The 21831-nt window shown below is 42.1% G+C and overlaps 1 protein-coding gene across 4 annotated transcripts in view; it reads left to right on the forward strand.

The window, feature by feature from the left end:
- Nucleotides 1-21831, forward strand: part of ADAM23 (ADAM metallopeptidase domain 23) — a 141022-nt gene that overhangs the window by 37336 nt on the left and 81855 nt on the right. For all 4 annotated transcript variants that reach the window (XM_069983436.1, XM_069983438.1, XM_069983437.1 and 1 more), the window contains exon 4: nucleotides 16764-16827. In XM_069983436.1, coding sequence (XP_069839537.1) covers nucleotides 16764-16827 — 64 coding nt within the window. The remainder of the gene's footprint in view (nucleotides 1-16763; nucleotides 16828-21831) is intronic.

Below are 21831 nucleotides of genomic sequence, written 5' to 3' on the forward strand. Positions count from 1 at the left end.
GTATTAATAGTTTTTATTAAGAATTTTTACAAAATATAGCATACATGTAAACAGGATTAGTGAACCTACATCCGTCAATGCAGCACCATAACATTGTTACATTACAATAACTATAGCAAACCGAAACACAACAGTTAAAGGCTATGGTCACACGTTGTATGAGACCGGCCCTTCCGTGACCCCGGCCGGGTCACGGAACGGCCGGTCTCTGGCCGGATCATCACCTGTCAGTTTTGCTCCGGCGCCGTATGGGCGCCGGAGCGTGTACGATGAGTGTACGCTCCGGCCGGGATCCCATTGCACATAAGGAATTGTTCCACAACGCAAAACTACGGCCGTAGTTCTGCGGCGAGAACTACGGCCGTAGTTTTACGTTGTGTGAACATAGCCAAAAACTTTAGATACTTGATATTGTTAATAAACAGTCTTTAACACCAAGTAGACATATCCAGAATTGTCCCAGTGCTAACTGTTATATAAGCAAGTAAATAAGAAAGTTGTGAGGTCTACAACAGCATGCCTGAGAGACAGAACTTGGATCGGGTCCAAGGCAGCGATATCTCCAGAAAAGCTGGGTAGTTTGAATTACCCAAAGTAATGGCCGTCTTATACAAATATGTGGTATGAATGGCATAGGCTACTTCATGCTGAGGTGGAATTTCTTGGTTCCTCCAGCACCTAGTCAGCCCTATTTTAAACATAATAAATAGTGATGAGCGAGTACTAAAATGCTCAGGTGCTCGATACTCGAGTCGAATATTTCCCGATGCTCGGGTGCTCGTTTCGAGTAACGAACCCGATTGAAGTCAATGGGAAACTCGAGCATTTTTGCAGGGGACCCAAGCTCGACCCAGGGAAGGTTGCTTGAAAACCTGTCAACCTCAGAAAATAATGGAAACACCACGGAAATAGACAAGAAACAGCAGGGGCAGCATGCATGGATGCCTTTGAGGCAGCCTAATCACACCATTACAGCCGGGTGGTCAACCTCAAGACAATAGTGCTAACCCAGACCAAGATGGGCAAGGCACATTCGACCAAGGTCAAAGGCCTGAAGGTCACTTTGAAGGTCAAAGGCATTGGAGAGTGTTCACCTGTCAGTGCCTGACAAGCTCACTGTTCCCCTCCCCCCCTCCCCCACTTAATAACTTGTCTTTTTAATTTACTAGACTGACCAGGGCTGGGGCATGACGCCCCTGACTACTTTAGCAGTTGAGGTAATTTTACCAGTATCATGTCACTCACCACTTCTCCCCACCACTTCTGTTCTGGCGACCACATTTTTTTATTATTTATTTTTGAAATTTGAATTATAATTTGAGTTTGAATTAAAATTTGAGTTTGAATTCGAATTAGTTTAAATTTTGAGTTTGAAGTTTGATTTTTTTTAAATTTATTTATTCAAGTATCCAGCAATAACATGGTATGAAATGGAGAATACAATCATCCAATAAAAATAGCCGGATTATGGTTAGATTTAGCTTCACACCCTCATGCAGTTGTGCATGAGAGGCAAAATCATTGGAGGTAGGGACAAAGAAATAACAATACAGTCTTCTTAAGAGGCCCCGGAATTTGAATGAATACACTTTTATAACAGTAAACAGTAAATAACAGTATAACAGTAAATAACTGCCATTATTTCAATATAACAGCCGTTGTTCTAAAATAACAGCAAATATTTGCCAATAAATGGCGGCCATCCACTCAATTTCAACATTGTGTGAACAGAGCCTTTCTATGTTTTTAATCCACTCCTGGTTTTGGTTGCAATACTGACTGAAATATACTGACTGAAATATACATATACTGACTGAAATATACGTAGTGTGAACGCAGCCCTTAATAATTTAAAGAGTATCTAAGAGAGGGCAAGTGAGGTAGTAGTGGGTGGACTTTTTCCACTATTTTCACTGTGTGTTCCTTTTAGCTGTGGCGTGTATCTTGGAGATTCAATAGATGACCTGACAGCCCTGCAAAATAGCACTTAACGTCGATTTGATTTGAAAATTGAAATTGAAGATTAAAAAAACAGGCGGTTTTAATAGCGGTGTACCCTGAGGCCCCGTAATTTGCGAGAATAAGCTAGGGAGTGAATGTCTGCAGTGTGCCACTGCTCCCTCCTCAAGGGGTGCTGTGTCACCCTGGCCAGAACCACGGCCTCGTCCTCGACCCTTACCCCTGGGGTTCACCATTTTATGGACACTGCACAGTCAAGACTGAGATAGCTGCTCTACAGATCACAGCAAGCCAAGAAAATATATTACCCAGACTACTTTTGGAGGTAGTCGTATAGAGTCTGTGTGTAAGTGGTGTTATATGGTGTATGCCACCTGTTACACAGGACAATGAGCAGTGAGGTTGAATATGGAAGCAACCCTGCAGACTGGCTGCAGATGACAAAAGATACTGGTCACACTAGTTTTTGGAGGTTGTCGCATAGACTGTGTGGAAGTGGTACTTTATGGTGTATGCCACCTCTTACACAGAACAATGAGCAGTGAGGTTTGGTATGGCTGCACTAAGAAAGAAAGCAACCCTATAGACTGGCTGCAGATGGCAACAGATAATGGTCAGACTAGTTTTGGAGGCTTGTCTATATCCAAGTGGGGGAGCACACAGGGGGGCTATATACTACTGGGGGAGCACACAGGGGTCTATATATTACTGGTGGGGGCACACAGGGGGTCTATATACTACTAGGGGAACATACAGGGGGTCTATATACTACTTGTGAGGCACACAGGTGGTATATATAAGTGGGGGAGCACACAGGGGTCTATCTACTACTGGGGCAGCACACAAGGGGTCTATATAATACTGGTGGGGCACACAGGGGGTCTATATACTACTGGGGAACCACACAGGAGGTTTATATACTACTGGAGGAGCACACAGGGGTCTATATCCAAGTGGGGGAGCACACAGGGGGGCTAAATACCCCTGAGGGAGCACACAGGGGCCTATATACTAGTGGGGGAGCACACAGGGGGTCTATATACAACTGGGGCAGCACACAGGAGGTCTATATACTTCTGGGGGAGCACACGGGGGAGCTATATATAACTGGGGGAAGACACAGGGGTCTATATACTACTGGGGGAAGCAAACAAGGGGTATATACTACTGGGGGAAGGACACAAGGGGTATATACTATTGGGGCAGCACACAAGTAGTATATATTACTGGCGGTAGTGCACAAGGGGTATATACTACTGGGGGCAACACACAGCGGTCTATTGTTTTGGAACGTGTGTCGAGGGGGGGGGCCCCAGACATAACTTCGCTTGGGGCCCCAGAAATGCCAAGACCGCCCCTGCCGTCTATTTAACAAGACAGCCACCTTCCATCGATATTATTACAAAGTGGGAACATAGCCATATACTGCAACACAAGGACACTTCCATAGTACGTGGCAGAGGGATCCCACCTGGCCACACCTGGCCTACCTGGCCATCATACCTGGCCTACCTGGCCATATTTTTTTATGACAAAGGGGATATAGGAGTGGCTAAGTAGTTTTAAATGCTACACCTTCATTGGATGCACTCATTTCTAACATTGCACAGTGTCAAGATGTACTGCACGTGTCAAAAATCCCATAAGGAGCCAACTAGTTTGACATAAACCCTCCATTTTGTAAAGGTCATCCTTGCTAAGGATGCAGAGCAGAAGGAAGATAGGGATCCCACCTGAACCTTGATATAAGGGTCTCTTACGCGCTGGTCTCCTACTATCTTAAAGGGGCTAGGAGAGTATTTACTAGTGAGAAATCAGGACACTCAGCAGTCAGGAAATGCCCAGTAAGTGGGATAGTGATATTAGACATATTAAAACATATTTTTTATTTCTAAAAATCCTCTCGAAATAATGCCTGTATTATTATATGTAAAAATCTCTAATAAAATATCTTTAAAAAGAAAAAAAATAAAATAAAAAAATATTTTTCTCGTGTTTAATTACAATGACTATCTGCATTGGTATATTTTAGAAATATGTACACTGTTCTAGTCTTATTCTCTGTTCTTAAAAAAATAAATAAATGTACCCAATAAATGTTCATTTTGGACATACACTAGCATGACAACTGACATGCCATAAATGCCTGCTAGATGGGGGTCAAACCACTTGCTCACCCATTGATCCTGAGTGAGCATGCTTTCCCTTTTTGTCCACCCCCTGGGCTGTGAATGGTGGGGGCTGAATGCTAGTTGAGGGTCTGAATGGCTGTAATCCCACCAATAAATCATTTATGACACATCCTATTGTGATACATGTCTATGGTAAGTGAATAACTTGTGCAGATCACTAGTTACAATCATAGTTTGTAAGTGCAGGAAACACAATGTCTGGCTGATCAGATTCCTTAGAGTCCAGTAACCATAATGGGTCTCAGGGCTGATTCATTGACGCTTCCAAGGAAACAATGTCTTGTAAATGATTTATAAACATGTCTAAAACATAAACCTGTAAAGGCTCTAGTCTCCCTATCTGACAGTTTAATAGAAGTGGTTTTGTGCATGTTAGTGTCTCTCTGCCGCACCCTATTGATCCTAAAGATATATTCAGCTCCACTATTGTTATAGTAGGATAAAAGAAGATAGAAATAACCATCAGTGGCATACATTAAAGTCTGAATGTCCTGATTGTTGGGATGACAGGTGGATAACAAGAATGCAACATACTCAGAAAAGCATAGTCATTATGTAAATCAGCTTAATTATACCTCTACATAGTGAAAATAATAATACAGTGTATGCCAGAAAGCATCCAGTGCTATACACTAAAAGAGTATTAGAAGTCACTGTGGAGTTTCATGGCCCGATAATAGCATTGGCCCACAGTTTGGACATTATTATACAGATGATAGAAAACGCAAGTGTTTTTAATGCTTTAAAGAAGATCCACAAGGGATCTCATGCAGAATAAGGGCTGTGCAGCAATAACCACATGCTTTTACCACCATCCCCCTCTGCGTGCTGCCGCACCCCCTCTCCGCCCCCTCCCCGACCCACTGGCGAAGGTGGCGCAGATGGGGCAGATGCCAATAAAATATTCGCAAAAATACCCTTTGCGAATATTTTTACGCCAATCTGCGCCCAAAAAAGGCATTTTCGCCTTTTCATACATGTCCCCCTATGTGTATACACTCCGGAGGGGATTCCCTCAGCCTTCAGCACAACGTAAGATCCGTACTAATCACGGCCATGGTTACTGCGGAACTTCAGTTGTGTGAACATGGCCTAATTAGGGAGAGTTGAGTGGAGTAACAAAGGGAACATCAAACTTGCTTCGGAGTTAATCCTCTCAGATTAATTATTGGGTGTAAAGGGATATCAACCATTCTAAAGGGCTCACAAGATATAATTTTTGAGTTGTTAACAATTAAATCTATTGGATCATGTTACCATTCACAATAAAAAAAGTTGTTTGTACCTCAGCATACTATTTTTTTTGATGGGACAGAACTAGGGATGGTCCGAAACTGCCGAGGTTCACGCTCGGCATCAGATTCCCGCTGTCTGCCCGCTCCGTGCAGCGGGTGGATACAGCGGGAGGACCGCCTGGAAAACTGGGATACAGCCATAGGCTGTATCCCAGTTTTCCAGGCGGTCCTCCCGCTGTAACCCCCCTTTCCACGGAGAGGGCAGAGAGCGGGAATCATTCCCGAGACTTCGGGTTCGTACGAACCCAAACCAAACTCGGTTCGTACCATCCCTAGACAGAACCACCTTGTTTTGTCTAAAAACAGTTATACATACCCTCTGTCTAAAGTCAGATATACATACCCTCTTTTTTGTTGGAAGTAAATGGCATCAGAATCCAACAAAGGTATCCTGTTGTTTCCTGCTGTATTCTATTCTAGCAGTATATATTATTTTGCCCTATTCCACCGGACGATTATCGTTTGCATAATCGTTAACGATTAACGATCTCAAACGACCGATATTGCGAAATACCTGAAAACATTCACTCATTTCCATGGAACGATAATCGTTACTTATGATGGTAATTGCAATCGTTTTTCTTTGCTATTTATTCGCTATTGCGTTCGTATCTATTGCGAACGACTGAACGATGTCTTATTCAATGCGAACGATTTGCGAACGTTTTGCGAACGAGCAACGATAAAAATAGGTCCAGGTCTTATAAAGCGATCAACTATTTCTCGTTCGGTCGTTCGGTCGTTAATCTGAATGATAATCGTCCGGTGGAATAGGGCCCTTAGAGCTGTTTTTCAGGGTTAAGGACCCGCTTTGAGTAAATGAATTGGTTTATAAATATGGTAGGAGTATATATAGGCTATGAAGTGGGGGGAAGATGTTTGAAACAATAGTATCCATTTGGGCAATGCCCCTTTTCACTAAGCCATGCACATTTTCCTTTAAGCCCTACCCCTTAATTTAGTGAGGCCCAAACAGTGTGTAAAACACTTATTAAATGTGACTCACAACAGTTTGATTATTTTTCTGTACTATGTTTCCTTACGCATCACATTTACTGAAGAAATCCCTGTAATCATTACCCAAACTAGCTTAGTGTGCATCCTTGAGAATTATTCCCATCGACAGGTGTACTACGGAATACCTGGGTGTTTACTATGAATTTCTGCTTAGTCCCATAATTTTCTGGTTAATTCCTCATCCCAGATTCATCTCTGAAGATACTTGAACATTAATTGGAGCATTGGAACCATGACTTTTAACTCTTACCTACACTTCCAATGATGATCAAAGCTAATTTACTGTTTCTGACACACGCTCTTTGTAAAAGCCAAAATGAATTTGTCCCGTGGAAAGATGAAGGTCAGCCATGCTGGGTATATGAGCTCTGCACCATCAGGTCACGCAGATGGTATAAGCAGGTGCAGATCTCCACTCTGCCAGGGTAACAACATTAGTGCTTTGCTGTGGTGCAGAGCAATTAATCTAGCCTGTTGAAGTCCATAGGGTAAAGCAACCCCACCGAAGAAGAAAATAATATGTCCAGATGTTTTCTTGCTATTTCTTAAAACATCTTGGATTTTGTATTAGATTAACCATTATCATAGCTACAGGAGCATGTGGAATATTGTAATATGTGAGGCTGTGTAGCGAATAGGTTAAGATATTTTATACAGCATTTAGGACTACAAATTCAGCATAATAAAAGATCCCTTTTGAGCATAGTGAAAGTGCTGAGGGAAGACTTCCCATGCTTAATAATAAAGCATTACATAATACTCTATATACTATGCAGAATTCAAGTGGTAGCTTATGTAGTAAGGGCATAATAGAGTACCATCATGCTGTTAAATTAATGCAGTCCTTTCCACTTATGTGTGAATGGAATTTTCTAACATCTTATACACACACACACACACACACACACACACACACACACACACACACACACACACACACTACTTTGGCCCTATTCTCCTATTCTTATGTCTATACTGATTCAGATTTATTTCCCTCTGGTGTACAGAAAATGAAACTGCTTACAGAACTGATCCCATGCTTCCCTACAGAACAGTACGTTGCAGATAGAAATTCTAGCCAGTCAAAATATGCTACAGACATATTTGTATATGTACTGTCATGGGTCCCATTGCATACGTATATCTCAAAAGCATGGTGTGCTATGCCTACAGGTCCCTGAAAAGTGCATATAAGTATATATAAAATACATGTTCTAAAATTTACTTGAGTTTAGTCACTAGTTGACTATGTTCGCTCAATTAAACTCAATGGGGCCTATTGCAGTAAATGCACCTGCATGTAGGCATCCCATTTTCACAAGTTGCTGATGTATACAGTATGTGTAGCATATTCTCAAATCATAATGTGAACCCGACGTAACATAGAAAGTAATTGTAAAGTGATGCGTTGTCCTCAGTGACATCACACCAGTGATCATGTGACTGTATTGTATAATGACTGTAACTTTTTATAGTTATGAGTCACTGCACTCACTTGACTACATCACATTACCTTTGAACATCATGTCACGTAGTCATATTGACCACATTTTATAAATTTCCAAAGTAGGCCTCAGAACATGATTTTTAGGAAAAATGTATTGATATGTTATAACATTTCAGTAAAGCTGCTCATTTATATTTCTATAAACCTCTTTTAAATATAATGTCCTGGGGGATGGTCATGTGAGCGGACGCACAGCGTTGTGTAGCGCCGCCCACCCACCTGATCGAGCCCGCGAAATGCTGGGTTGAGACACGAGGACGCGATCCTTCCTGAAGCCTGCCTGTGTGTATATCGGAGTGAGACGAGTCGGGAGGACAGCGGAGCGGCTAGCGGAAGCTGTGGTCGGCAGTGCCGGACGTTGTTAAGTTTAGTTGGAGTGAGTGAGCGGAGATCAGAGAGACGGAGGCCGGTGGATGTGCTGAGGGCGGAGAGGAGATACAGTCAAGTCGGAGATACGTGGAGGACAGCCGTGCGTGGGAACCTACGGTGCTGCCAGAGCGGAGGTCCCGAGGAGAGGGAGGCCAGAGAACTTTGGGAGCTGAGGTGGACGGCACAAAGGCTTGGAGAGGCAGAGACAGTCCCGGAGATTGAGGAGGGCTCCAATGGGGTGAGATCTCTCCGTGTTGGTGTTGATTGATCTGAGGATTCCTATTGCAAATAGTGGTGTCTGGGGCAAGGGGGACTTTCTCTAAGGAATTGGTGCTCTCCCTAAGGGGTTAATGTGTGGTATGGTGTCCTCCAGGACCAACGTTGTAAGTGGCCTGGATAGAAGCCACTAGGAGACTTTCCCATAGTAACCTTGCTGCCGACATATATATAAGTGGACAACCATTATTGGTATTATAAAGGAAGATATCTGGCTAAATATATTTTCACTGTTGACTTGCCCGGCTGACAATTTGCTGCTATATACAGTCATCCACTACTATTTCTGCCAATAAGCACTGATACGCTAGTTTAACAACTACGGCCGGTATTGTTATATAAAGCTACTCTAACTGTTGACTTGCTCTGAACTGTTTGGCTGATAAATGGTCCCCATTGATGCACACAGACATCTTACTGCTGCCGATGTATGGGGACAATTGTCATTACCAATAAGATTGGATACAACTAAGGCTGTTGCTGCTATATAAGATTACTTACTATTGCTTATTAACCTCGAGATGATTTACTTCCGCTGATTTATGCAGACATTTACTGTCATTAACGTATTTTGACTTGTCCAACTGTCAATTGCTATCGTCGATGTGAAGGGACAACTGCTAGTTCTATTAAGCTCTGAATTGTTCAGATATTAATTATTACAGATATTTCAGGGCAATTGTTCCCTCTGTTAGGCCCTGAGCCTCTAACCAGTACCGCCATTGCTATATGGTGAAACACACTATTATAGCTACCTGTAGTTGAGTCTTTCAGCTAGCCCCTCCTTTTTTTTTTTTTTCTTCTTCTCTTCTTCCTTTCCTGTCAACATGTCTAACAAAACTAAGCGTAATCAAGGTGTTAAAGCTCAAATGGAGGAAGTGTTGGGAAATAGGAGAAAATCAGGGATAGTGGGAGGGCCACAATCCCCACTTAGTAAAGAAAAAATATCTACAGAGGCAGTGGGAGGTATAGATAAATATCTCAAGTCCCCCGGTGCAATTCCAAAGAGAAGAGAAGAAAGTAAGGAAAAGGGAGCTAGTGGGGGTATACCTGAACAACTCCAGATGAGGCTAGATGAAGGTACAGGACAGGCAGAAGAGGGGGGAGGTGAACAGTCTGATAATATTTGGAGACAGATTTTGGAAGGGGTAAATAAGTCTAATCAGGCTCTAAGCGAAGTTCAGGCACAGATTGGAGGAGTGAGGGAAGACATTATGATGATTAGAGATGACATGGGAAAGATGAGGGAGAGGTTGCAGGGAGTGGAACAAACGGTGGGGGAGGTAGAAGGAAAGACTAGGAATTTAGAGAGTGAAGTGGAGCGCCTCTCTAGGGATTATAGAGACCTCTCTGGAAAACTAACGGATATGGAAGATAGAGCAAGGAGGAGCAATATCAGGATGGTAGGGTTCCCAGAAAAGGTAGAAGGGGATAACTGCAGAGAGTTTATCTATAAATGGTTACTGGAAACTTTTGATGGAGCTAATTTTTCTAAGGTGTTCGAAGTAGAGCGTGCACATAGGGTCCCCCTCAAGCCCCTCCCTCCGGGCTCTAATCCACGAGCTATTTTGGTGAAACTTCTGTGCTCTGCCGACAGGGATTGTATTCTGAGAAAGGCAAGAAATTTAAATATTGGTGAATTTAATGGCAGTAAAATAGCGCTATTCCCTGATTACTCTAAGGCTACCCAGCAGGCAAGAATGAAATATGGGCAGATAAAAAAGCGGTTGCGGGAGGCCGGTATTCACTATTCCTTGCTTTTTCCATCTAAATTGAAGATAATTCATTCGGAAAATACATATTTTTTTACAACCCCAGCAGCAGCGGTTGAATGGATGGATATGAAAGGGATCTAAAGGAATCTGCCTAGCAAGATATATAATGTTGATGATGAATTGAACAGAGGGGCTCGATCGGGTGGGAAATGGCCAGTATAGAGACCGACACAAGTAATTGGTGTAGGTCATTTGGGGATGGGGGGAGGGATGGGGGGAGGGAAGGGGGGGGGGGGAGGGAGGGGGAGAGGGAGGGAGGGGGAGAGGGAGGGAGGGAGGGAGGGGGAGAGGGGAGGGGGAGAGGGATGGGGGGGAAGAGGAGGAGGGTTTTTTTTTTTTTTTTTTTTTTTTTTTCTTGTGTTTAAAACATGCAAATTTTGATTTGGAATGTTCGGGGTTTGGGGGATAGGAAGAAACAAGTAGCAGTAAATAGAGTGATTTGTAAGCATCTTCCGGGCATAATCTGTCTAATGGAAACCCACCTCACGAAAGATAGGGTCAATTGTTTGCAGCGTAAATGGGTGGATCAAGAATACCATTCAGTATACTCTAGCTTTGCTAGGGGGGTTAGTGTTTTAATCCACAAATCTGTGGATTGCAAAATTATTGATTATAAGGTGGATAAAGAGGGGAGATTTGTTTTTTTGGTGGTTGAGTTTAGGGGTAGAAAGATGGTGTGGGCCTTCCTATATGTTCCCCCACCCTTTTCGTTGGGACCCTTTAGAGAGTTATGTAGATTCTTGGGGAATCAAGAGGAAGTTCCAGTATTAGTGATGGGTGATCTCAACTGTGTACCATGCGAATTGTGGGATAGATTGAGACTACAGGGCAATAAAGAGAAGTATGGGGCTACTCCGCTTAGTAGGTTTATGGAAGAGGTGGGGTGGGTGGACATATGGAGAAGGCTCAACCCAGGGGTTAGGAGATATTCCTGCTATAATAAATCCAAACAAACTATGTCAAGGATAGATTTGGTATTGGGCTCCCCAGAGATTCTTCCCTGGATACAGCAGATTAAATATGAAGCTAGAAGTATTTCAGACCACTGTCCGGTAGTGACTCGCTTTAAAGATCAAGAGGTCCCTAGACTAGGGGGTTCAATGAGGTTTAATCCATTTTGGCTAGCATTATGGAAAGATAAAGATGTGATGCTGAATAGGATTAGGGAATTTTTTGAATTTAATTCTGGCTCCGCATCCGACTTGGTGGTCTGGGATACCGCAAAGGCTTATTTGAGGGGACTTTTGTTGCAGAGGACTTCCAGGTCTAGGAGAGAACTTCGGGAGGAGGAAGAAGAGGCGAGAGAGTCGGTGAAAAGATTGGAGGCTTGTTTTGTACAATCTAAGTTAGAATCGGATAAAAAAGAGTGGGAAAAGGCAGTTGGAAAATATGAAGCACTGCTAGAGAATAGGGCTGAAAGTACTTTGTTTTTTCAGGGGCAACGGAGGTACCTAGAGGGGGGTAGGCCTGGCAAATTTCTGTCTTCAATGTTGAGGGATAAAGGAGGACCTACAAGAATTCTGGCAATACGTAATGATAGAGGAGGGATTGAGAGGGGTCGGGAGGGGATTAAGGAAGTATTTCGGAAGTTCTACAGTGAACTGTATGCCTCAGAGTTAGCAGTGGGGAGTAAGGAAATAGAGGAGTATGTGGGACTTTGTGAGTTGCCGCAACTTCCAGAGATATATAAGAATATGTTGGAGGCAAAGATTACGGAGGATGAGATTTGGAAGGTAGTGCGAGAGGCCCCTAGTTCTAAATCCCCCGGGCCAGATGGTATCCCCTATGAAATCTACAGGGAGTTTGGGTTGGTTTTGGTGCCTAAGTTAAAGGATCTTTTTAACAGTATCGTGGATTTGGGGAGCCTACCGCCCTCAATGTATGAAGCAACAATCACTATATTGTTAAAGCCGGGGAAAGAAGAATTGGATCCGGGGTCTTATAGGCCAATCTCCCTACTAAACTCTGATGTGAAGATCCTAGCCAAGATTTTGGCAAATAGACTGGTAAAAGTGGTGGAGAGGTTGGTCTCTAGAGATCAGTGTGGGTTTATGCCAGGTCGTTCCACAGCAGAAAATGTTCGGAGGTTGTTTGGGAATCTGCAGGGGGGTAGGGGGGATGGCCGTTCCATCCTGTCATTGGACGCAGTTAAGGCCTTTGACAGGGTGGAATGGTCGTTCCTCTGGGAGGTTTTACGGGGTTATGGGTTCGGACCTAAGTTCATTCAGCTAATGAAAATAATGTATCAAGATCCAAGGGCGGCAATATTGGTTAATGGGGATCTGACAGAACAGTTTTTGCTTGGACGAGGAACGAGACAAGGTTGCCCTCTCTCTCCCCTCATCTTCGCTCTCTACGTGGAACCGTTAGCAATTATGATAAAGAAAGAGGAGGAGATAAGGGGGCTTAGATGGGGGGATAGAGAGGAAAAAATATCATTGTTTGCAGATGATATACTGCTTTATTTAAGTGAAACATCGGTCTCCTTGACAAAAGCTATAAGACTAGTGGAGGAATTTGGGAGAGTTTCAGGACTACAGATCAATTGGAAGAAAACGGTTCTGTTGCCCTTGGATCAAGAGGTAATTCATGATCAGGTTACGGTACTGAAGGAGGGGGAGTCATTTCGGTATCTGGGGGTAAGGGTGGCAAAGGATATTAAAAGATACATGGAGCTTAACATAAATCCCCTCCTACTAAAATTGAGAGCCAAGGTGAAAATCTGGTTGGGTCTTCCCCTTAGTATGGCAGATAGAATCAGTCTAGTTAAGATGGTTATGTTACCCCAAATTCTATATGTGTTGGTTAATTGTCCTATGTGGGTAGGGGAACGTTGTTTTAAATTGTTGGAGGCATTAGTAAGGGAATTAATTTGGAAAGGGAGAAAAGTAAGGATAAAAATGGTATATCTATATAAAGCGCAGAAGGAAGGCGGACTGGCGGTCCCTAATTTTAAACTGTATTTTTTGGCAGCCCAACTGCATCATGTAGTAAGGGCAGCAGGAATGCTGTATATGCAGGAGGAAGTACATCAGAATCGGTGGGGCTGCCAAAATTTTTGGGAGATCTTAGAAACTGGGAGGATGAGTAAAGGGAGAGCAGATCAATGCCCCCTGTTTGACATGATTGGTAGAGTTTGGGTGGAAGTAAAGAGAATAACTGAGTCCAGGGGTGCATCTCAATTCACCCCCATGTTTAATAATCTCCATTTGCCAGAACTGGCGAAAATTAGGGAATGGAAGTTTTGGCACTCATATGGTTTAAGATATGTGGCACAATTTTTTTCACATCATGGGGTGTTTTTTTCATGGGATCAGCTAAGAGAGAAATTTGGATTGCCGGATAATGCATTTTTTAAGTATATGCAATTAAAGCACGCAGTGAATTACACAGAGGGAAGTAATAATATTCAGATTACAGAGAATAACTTGTGGCAATTTTTATTTGAAAGGGAGAATTCTAGATTAAGGGTGTCGGGTATATACAAATTTTTGAGGGGGTATCAGGATAGAAGGAATTCACATAATAATATTAAGTTGTGGGATAAGAATATTGCACCAATAAGTACAGAAGAATGGTCGAAGATATGGAAGTGGGTGAGACAAGCATCACATAGTCACGATCATAGATTATCACAGTGGTTTATTCACTATAGGCTGTATTACACTCCGAAAGTAATGGCAAAATTTGGCAAGGGTGAAAACAGATGTCCAAAGTGTGGGGAGAGGGAGGTGGGTTTTTTTCACCTGCTTTATGAGTGTAAACCAGTTCGCGAATTCTGGCATAAAATAATAGAAATGGTTAAGGCACGGTTGCAATTGGTGGAAGTAGGTGACCCGAAGGCATGGATATTAGGCCAATGTGAAGAGATAATTGGTGGAAGGAAAAAATTGCTGAATAAATTGTTTTTTTTAATAAGAATGATGATCGCCAGAAGATGGATGGCAAAAGAGAGTCCAGTAGTGGAAGAATATATACCAAAGGTTTGCAAGATAATAAACTATGAATATGCAGCATCCTATAAAGGAGGGAACTCCCAAAAATTCTTTACTATTTGGAATCCCTGGTTAGAATCCATGACCCAAAATGAAAAAATTAGGTTGTTACCGAGATTAAGGGGATAAAGATAATTCCCTTGAAATACCATAGATGTAAGAAATTAATTTAGAATTTTGAATTTGACTTTACTAATTTTTTTTTTTTTTTTTTTTTTTCTCTCTTTCCTCTTCTTCTTCCTCTTGGTGGGAGGGAATGGGTGAAGGGAGGGAGGGAATTGGGTGGGATAAGGAGCAATTAGGTTACAATAAGTTAGGAATAGATAATTAGATTATTGGTATAGTAATGAAATTTGGCAATAAAGGGCCTTTACCATGGCTCGAACGAAATTAGGTAGATGTTTGGATATAGTGTTGGTACAAGGAGTAGAGAGATGGATTAAGGTAATGGGTGTATAATTTAAGGAAATGTTATAGTAAGAACTATGTACGTTTTGTGAAAGAGAAAAGGAAGAAAAAAGAAAATTTTTTTTTTTTTTTTTTTTTTTAAAGAGTGTGACCAGTGGGGTACACGCGGGGCACCGGATTTATGATGTTAGGTGTTAGTTGAAGGGAGGATTAAGGGGGGTGGTCGCGGGGGGTGGCCGCCTGTGTGTGCCCGGGTGGGGGCCGCGCGTCGGTCCCGGGCTCGGCCGGTTAGGTATGTAAGGTTGGTCGTTAGTTTCCCTTTTTTTTTTTTTTTTTTTCTTCTTCTTCCCCCTCCTTTCTTGTTGGTATTAATTTTATTTGAATTTGTTATAAGGTAGGAGTAGAAGATGTCCTCCTTTTTCATGGCCCTGGGGGGAGCTTGCCTTGGTATGGCCTTTGGGTTGAGTGTATTAAAAATCTGTCTCTCTGAGGGCCATGGCTGATTATAATAAATGGTTAGCTGGCAATCGGGGAAATACGGAAGAAATACGGAGCCCCTGCAGTGGCAGGGGAGGGGCTCAAGCGTAACTTTAAGATGAGGGGCCCGAGGGTGGTTGGACTCCCATCTGGTGAAGGTGGAGGTCCGACGATCAGGGACCCATTGGGAGTGAGTGGACTGGTGGATGAGCAAGGCGGCGGTGGCTTGGTCCGCCCATGGGATCATGGATGGGGAGGAGATTCAACTTTTGTAGGTTAAGGGTGTTTTTTTTTTTTTTTTTTTTTTATTATTAATTATTTTATATTGGATGGTTGATGTGCTCTGGCTGGGCCTGGGGGGGGGCGCGGTCCTCTCGTGGGCGGGCGGGGGCGGGGTCCCTCCGCGATAAGATGAGGATACAATGTGGGTGAATAGTTAAGCGGGAGGTGGAAGTGGAAGGGTGAGAGAGGTAAATACTCTGTATGATTATTTGGGGCCCCGCGTTGTGACTCCACTGGAGAAACAGGTTTTGTATCGGCTTTGGGTATTTATAAAGAGTTGCTCCTTTTGAGGGTGGGTAGGGGATACTTATGTAATATTGTTCATGGTTTTATATGGATTTTGTTAATAGTTATATAGATGTAATAAAAATTAAGATATAAAAAAAAAAAAAAAAAAAAAACCTCTTTTAAATATATATTTCTTATCTGATGCCAATTTAATCACTAGTTCATAGCAATTGAAATATATACTTTAATGTTGTCTGTTAAAAATAGTATTACAATGAGTCGTGAACGCGATAATGTACTGAAAACTAAAACGGGAACAAGTATTCGCTAATTATACAAGCTGATATAAAGCTGATATTCCTACAATCCTGTGCCCAATAATAATAATTCACTGAACTGTGAGAGCTGAATAGCTGAATGGATTCTATTTTCGTTCTATTCCTAGCTCATGGCTGCTTGGTAGAGTGCTTCTTTCTGCTGAGGGTATGGCTGATAAGAAGAGGGGCACTGGTAAATGTACACAAGGCATTCACATTTGAGACATATATATATTCATGTATTATTTTTAGTCATTTAAAGGGACTGTCTGGTTTAGACATTTTTCATTTACCAGCCAGCTAAGAGAGTGACACCAAAGAGCATTTCTTGCTTTTTAGGACCCACCATGCCTGTGTATTAAACAGACAGTTTAGTGATTTCAATTTGTAATGCTCTATTTCTCCTATGGTGGCGCTGCTGGGAAATTGCTCCTTGATTCACCCACTTGTTAAAGCAGATCAGTGGGATCAGGTTATTACTAGGGTTTATTTCTGCCATCCAAATGACTCCTGAAATGCTCTGAAGATATTCCTCTACTGGTGGGAATGTCTTGATATTGTAATGTGTATTGATATCTAGAATGTGGCCTAAACTGTAGAATTTTCTTCATTAACACTAAAAAAAAGTATACATATACATTTACATATCTTATATTACTCTTACAGTGACCTGTTGTCCTCAGATTACGTGGAGATTGAGTACAATGAGGGAAACGCAAAATTGAATAAGGTAATGTAACTACATTATATAAAGTTTTCAAAGCCAACATATTACCAACAGTTACAAAGTATTGCTAGTCACTAATATCCTTTACCATTGTTGCTGTACATATCTATTGTGGAAAATACATGTAACATACTAAGTCATTGGTGCACAATATACCTGCAGTCTTTTTTGCCATTTGTCTTACCAGGCGTAAAACAGCCTTACAACAATGCTTTATAATAATAATATTATAATGCTTTTATTTGTATAGCGCCAACTGATTCCGCAGCACCTTACATAGTTTGTCAATTTTGGTCCCTGTCCCTATTAGGGCTCCCAATCTAAATTGGCCTATCTGTGTGTTTTGGGTGTGGAAGGAAACCACAGTACTCAGTAGAGACCCACACAAACAAGGAGAGAACCTACAACTCTTTGCAGATGTTGCCCTCAGGGGTGGATTAACTTTACCATAGGCCCCGGGCTGTTGACCTAGCTTGGCCCCCCCGCCCCACAGTAACAATACACTACTGAAAGTATAAGTCTTTTTGGGTGGCCATGGGCCCCCCAGGAGCTCTGGGCCCCGAGCTACCGCCCGAAAAGGACCTATTATAATCCGCTACTGGTTGCCCTTGGTGGAAAGTGGACCCGGAAGTGTAGTGCATTATACATACCTGATTCGTGACGACCCCCTTCCGCATTTTTTCTGACAGTGATGTAATCTTCAGGAGGCCGGCCGATCCGCTCCTGCCGTTCCTCATGCCGGCCCCCCTCTGCCGCGTCATAACTGTGCTCAGCCGCAATTGAGCACAGTTATGGTCAACCAATCGCGGCTGAGCAGCTGATGACGTGGCACACGTCATGAGCTGTTCAGCAGTGATTGGCTGAGCACAGTTATGCTCAGCCAATCGCAGCTGAGCACAGTTATGACGCGGCAGAGGGGGGCCGGCATGAGGGATGGCAGGAGGGGATCGGCCGGCCTCCCGAAGATTACATCATTGTCAGAAGAAATGCCGACAGGGGTCGACACGAATCAGGTATGTATAATGCACTACACATTCGGATCCACGGGCGGGGGTCGGGGAACACGGGGAAGGGGGCCATTCACATACATAACATACATTACAAAGTTGTATAACTTTGTAATGTGTGTTATTTTGTGAATAATTTCTTAGCGCTGCACTACCCCTTTAAGCAGTTCCCACTATATATCTTACTCTACTATCTTACTATATATCTTTTTAACCATAACATGAAGGCAGTCTTACAGACAAAAAGTTACAAGTAATCTTCTTTTTCGTAATGACTGCTGAATGACTGTCTTTAAGAAGATCAGTGTAGTATATGAAGATATAGAGACATTTGATCCTGATTTCATAGGTAAATCTCTGGGGATTGTACTACTTATGTCAGCCGCAAACCCATTAACAAAAGTCATTCTAGGTAACATTTAGATTCATTGCTGTGTGTAAAAGCTTCCTGCAGCCCTGCACCGAGCCACTATCTGTAACTTGCACACTTCACCAGGAGGCTTAATACACTTATAAATTTAGCTTTAACAGCTGGATGGAGTCAAGTGGCCTTTGCAGAATTTTACAGTGTAAGCAATTAAATTATAGATGGAGGTGAATGTCATTTTAATTTATTACATTGTAGCAAGCTGGAACAATGCAAGATGCTTACTGGCAAGCTGCATATAGAATATGATGTCATGTCCAAGCTGTGGTGCACTTTTTATCAAACATGTAGTCTTCCCTGTTTTCTCATTGTTGTTATATTGAGGCCACAGGTCAAGCACTTCAATTTGCTTTCTAAACTGCATAGTCTCATATTAGTAATCTGGCATCCGAGGAACAAGGAAGGCACTGGACTATTGGATCTACCAGATTATCAGAGTGACATTAAATAAATTTATCAATGGTTCTTGTTACTTCCTGTGGTAAAATCTTGCCAATTTATTCTCCATCATTCAGTTTTCCATCTTCATCTAAATTCCGACATAATGATCAGTTGTAGAACCTGTCACAGATACAGAACTGCTGAATTACTGAAATGTTCATGTAGGGATAATAGAATTATAATGTAATGCCCTCCACTTTCTGGCTTCTTATACATGGCTGCTGGAACCCTTGGCACAGCTAAGAAGATTAAAACTAAGACGAAGATTAAAACTAAGATTAAAAAAAACAAAAACAACAACAACAAATACAGTCAGTAGGCATGCTGTACTACACATATCAGAAATAATTGATATTAGAGATTTGCCAACACTGATAGAAGCCAGAAGGAGCATATGGATAACCTAACATTCAGTCATATAGGGTGATGCTTTGTACTCCTCCACTCCTTCACCCTCCTTACAATATATACATACACTACACACAAAGGTCTTCCTGCCTCAGTGTTTCACATACCATATTTAAAGGAGAAGTCTGGCGAAAATTTTTATTAAAGTATTGTATTGCTTCCCAAAAGTTTTACAATTCACCAATTACTTATTTTGGGAAATACTTCAGCAGCCACAGCCCACACAGCTCTGGAAGTCGTATTGTGACATCACCATGTTATCCAGGAAGTGAATCCTTGATGCAGTAGTAAGTGCAGGGAAAAGCACTTTATTTGCCTTTCCCGTAAAAAGTGTATATTGGTGATTTGTATAATTTTTGGGGGGCAATACAATACACTAATAAAAATATTTGCTGGACTTCTCCTTTAAGGCACTGATTGTTAGCTGTGTGCAGGGGGGAGACCATATGTGAAATAGGTCACAAGAGAGCGAATGTGCCTACTTTATGGCTGTTGTATTTCCTTTCCCAACAGTTGATCAGTGGGGTGCATGGTGTCGGCTGACATGGATGGCTTACCCTGAAGATAGGCCATCTATGTGAAAGTTCCTGAAAACTGTTAAGGTCCTATTACATGGATCAATTATCTGACAAATCTGACCAAATAGGGCAGATATCGCTCCATGTAATAAAGACAATAATCAGCCAAGGAATGAGTAATCATTTGCTTTTTGGTTGATTGTTGCCTTTCAACAAGTTTAAAGATCATTTGCCATCGGCTGCACATTGCTCCGTGTAATAGGAGATGTGTGGCTGGCAGCTGATTAAAGGGGTACTCTGCCGCTGGTATATAGAAAATAATAAAAAAGCTATGCTTACCTATCCATACTCCACCGGTGTCCTCCTCTTGTCTCCGGGTCCCCCGCTGACCACAACCACCAACACTTTCGAACCCGTCTGTGCAGTGACAGCCCGCTCAGCCAATCATGGACTGAGATGGGAAGGAGGACACCTGGGGAGCGTGGACAGGTAAGCTTCTATTTTCTATATATTGACGCTAAATACACCTTTAAAGCAAGGGTTGCACGGACATTGCTAACAATGCCTATGCAGCCTGTGTCGCACAATCATTGAGCCATCTAATAGGCTCTGTGAGCCTCTGTAGCTCGGTTACCCTGCTCAATAACCCATGTAACATGGCCCTTACACTATTTAGAAGAATAAAACCATAATAATAGCCCTTATTTCTAATTTGACTGTAAACTGCACCAAAGTTTTGGCGCACTGCAACTGTACCACAGATTGGTTGGAGTCTGAGATTTCAGAACGCGACTGAACAGGAGAATGAGTTGGGAGAAGTGCATTCCTCTCCCAGCTCTGTGTCATGTGAGGAGACTGCTGCATAATGTAAGTCTTTTGCAGAATGTCTCCTCACATAGTCACTGAGCAGGCAGCTGACCTGCTTTGTCCTCTGATCATGGGTCTCTGACTGATAAAAACTTTTGACATGTCTCTGTGACATGTGAAAAGTTTTTTTCCCGTTATAGGTACACTTTAAAGTAGCCATTATAAACAACTACCGACTTTTTCATGGACTCCAATTATTCATAAAATTCTCATTGTGTTAAATTTATCTGTGTGTCATAATTGTGGGTTATAATTGTGCCAGATTGATAAATCAGTTGTGAAAAACAATATCAGCAGGGGAAGCAAGTGTGGGAAAAAAAGACTACAAGGGGGAAATTTATCAAGGGCTTTGCGTCTATTTTTTGGTGAATAATTGGATATTTTTAAATATGATTTTTTAAAAATCTGTGTGTGTATATGTATGTATGTATATATATATATATATATATATATATATATATATATATATATGTGTATGTATATATTTGTTCCAGTTCAATTGACCTTTAAACAAAAACTAATGAACATGACTGGAAAAAATGCACAAACTGACATCATGCACAAGATCCCATCTGCTGATATAGACTTTAAATTGAGGGGTGGCTCTGTACAGGATTTAATTAAAGCTCATAGACAGTAATAATGACATTTACGCTTGATTTGCATGAAGAGTAAGATATGTCCTTGATTCTTGGTTAACATGCCCCCATGCTGCAGAGAATTTTATAGCTTAAAAGGATGTCCAGTTGTGCTTCTAAAATTGTATTCATTATTTATGAGAAAACCTTTCACTTATTTCCTTCAGTGTTAGCCGCCTTTTAGCTCTGCATTATTAGGACACAGCTATGATTAAAGGCTGCTGCTTAGCTACCTTGTCCGTTGGGAGTCTGAGATAACCTTAGATCCATCTTCTGTCTTACTAGGATATGTTCACATGTCAGATTTTGTATATATGTGTTTCTGCATCCCAATTCTGAGGTTGCCCATTAAATTTCTGCCATCGATTTGCCGCAAATTTGCTTTTTGAGCTGCCGAACAATGATTAACTCCACTGTCATACAATTGGGCTCATCCTTACAGTGTCGGACTGGGGTATCTGGGGCCCACCAGAGGAAATGATCTTGGGGGCCCATCAATGAAAACCCACAGGGAAAAGACATGTGAGTGAGTGTTCTAAATCTGGGGGCCCAGCGGAGGATTCTCCAGCCCTCCGGTGGGCCAGTCCAACACTGCATCCTTATGGCTGGTAGCAGTGGCAAAAATCTCAGGATTACTGTGAGAGGTGACAGTTCCATTCTAGAGTTGGATTCAAACAACTTAGGATCCACCATTCACAATA

The sequence above is a fragment of the Dendropsophus ebraccatus genome, chromosome 9 (assembly GCF_027789765.1).
Source record: "Dendropsophus ebraccatus isolate aDenEbr1 chromosome 9, aDenEbr1.pat, whole genome shotgun sequence".
In the NCBI taxonomy this organism is placed as follows: domain Eukaryota; kingdom Metazoa; phylum Chordata; class Amphibia; order Anura; family Hylidae; genus Dendropsophus; species Dendropsophus ebraccatus.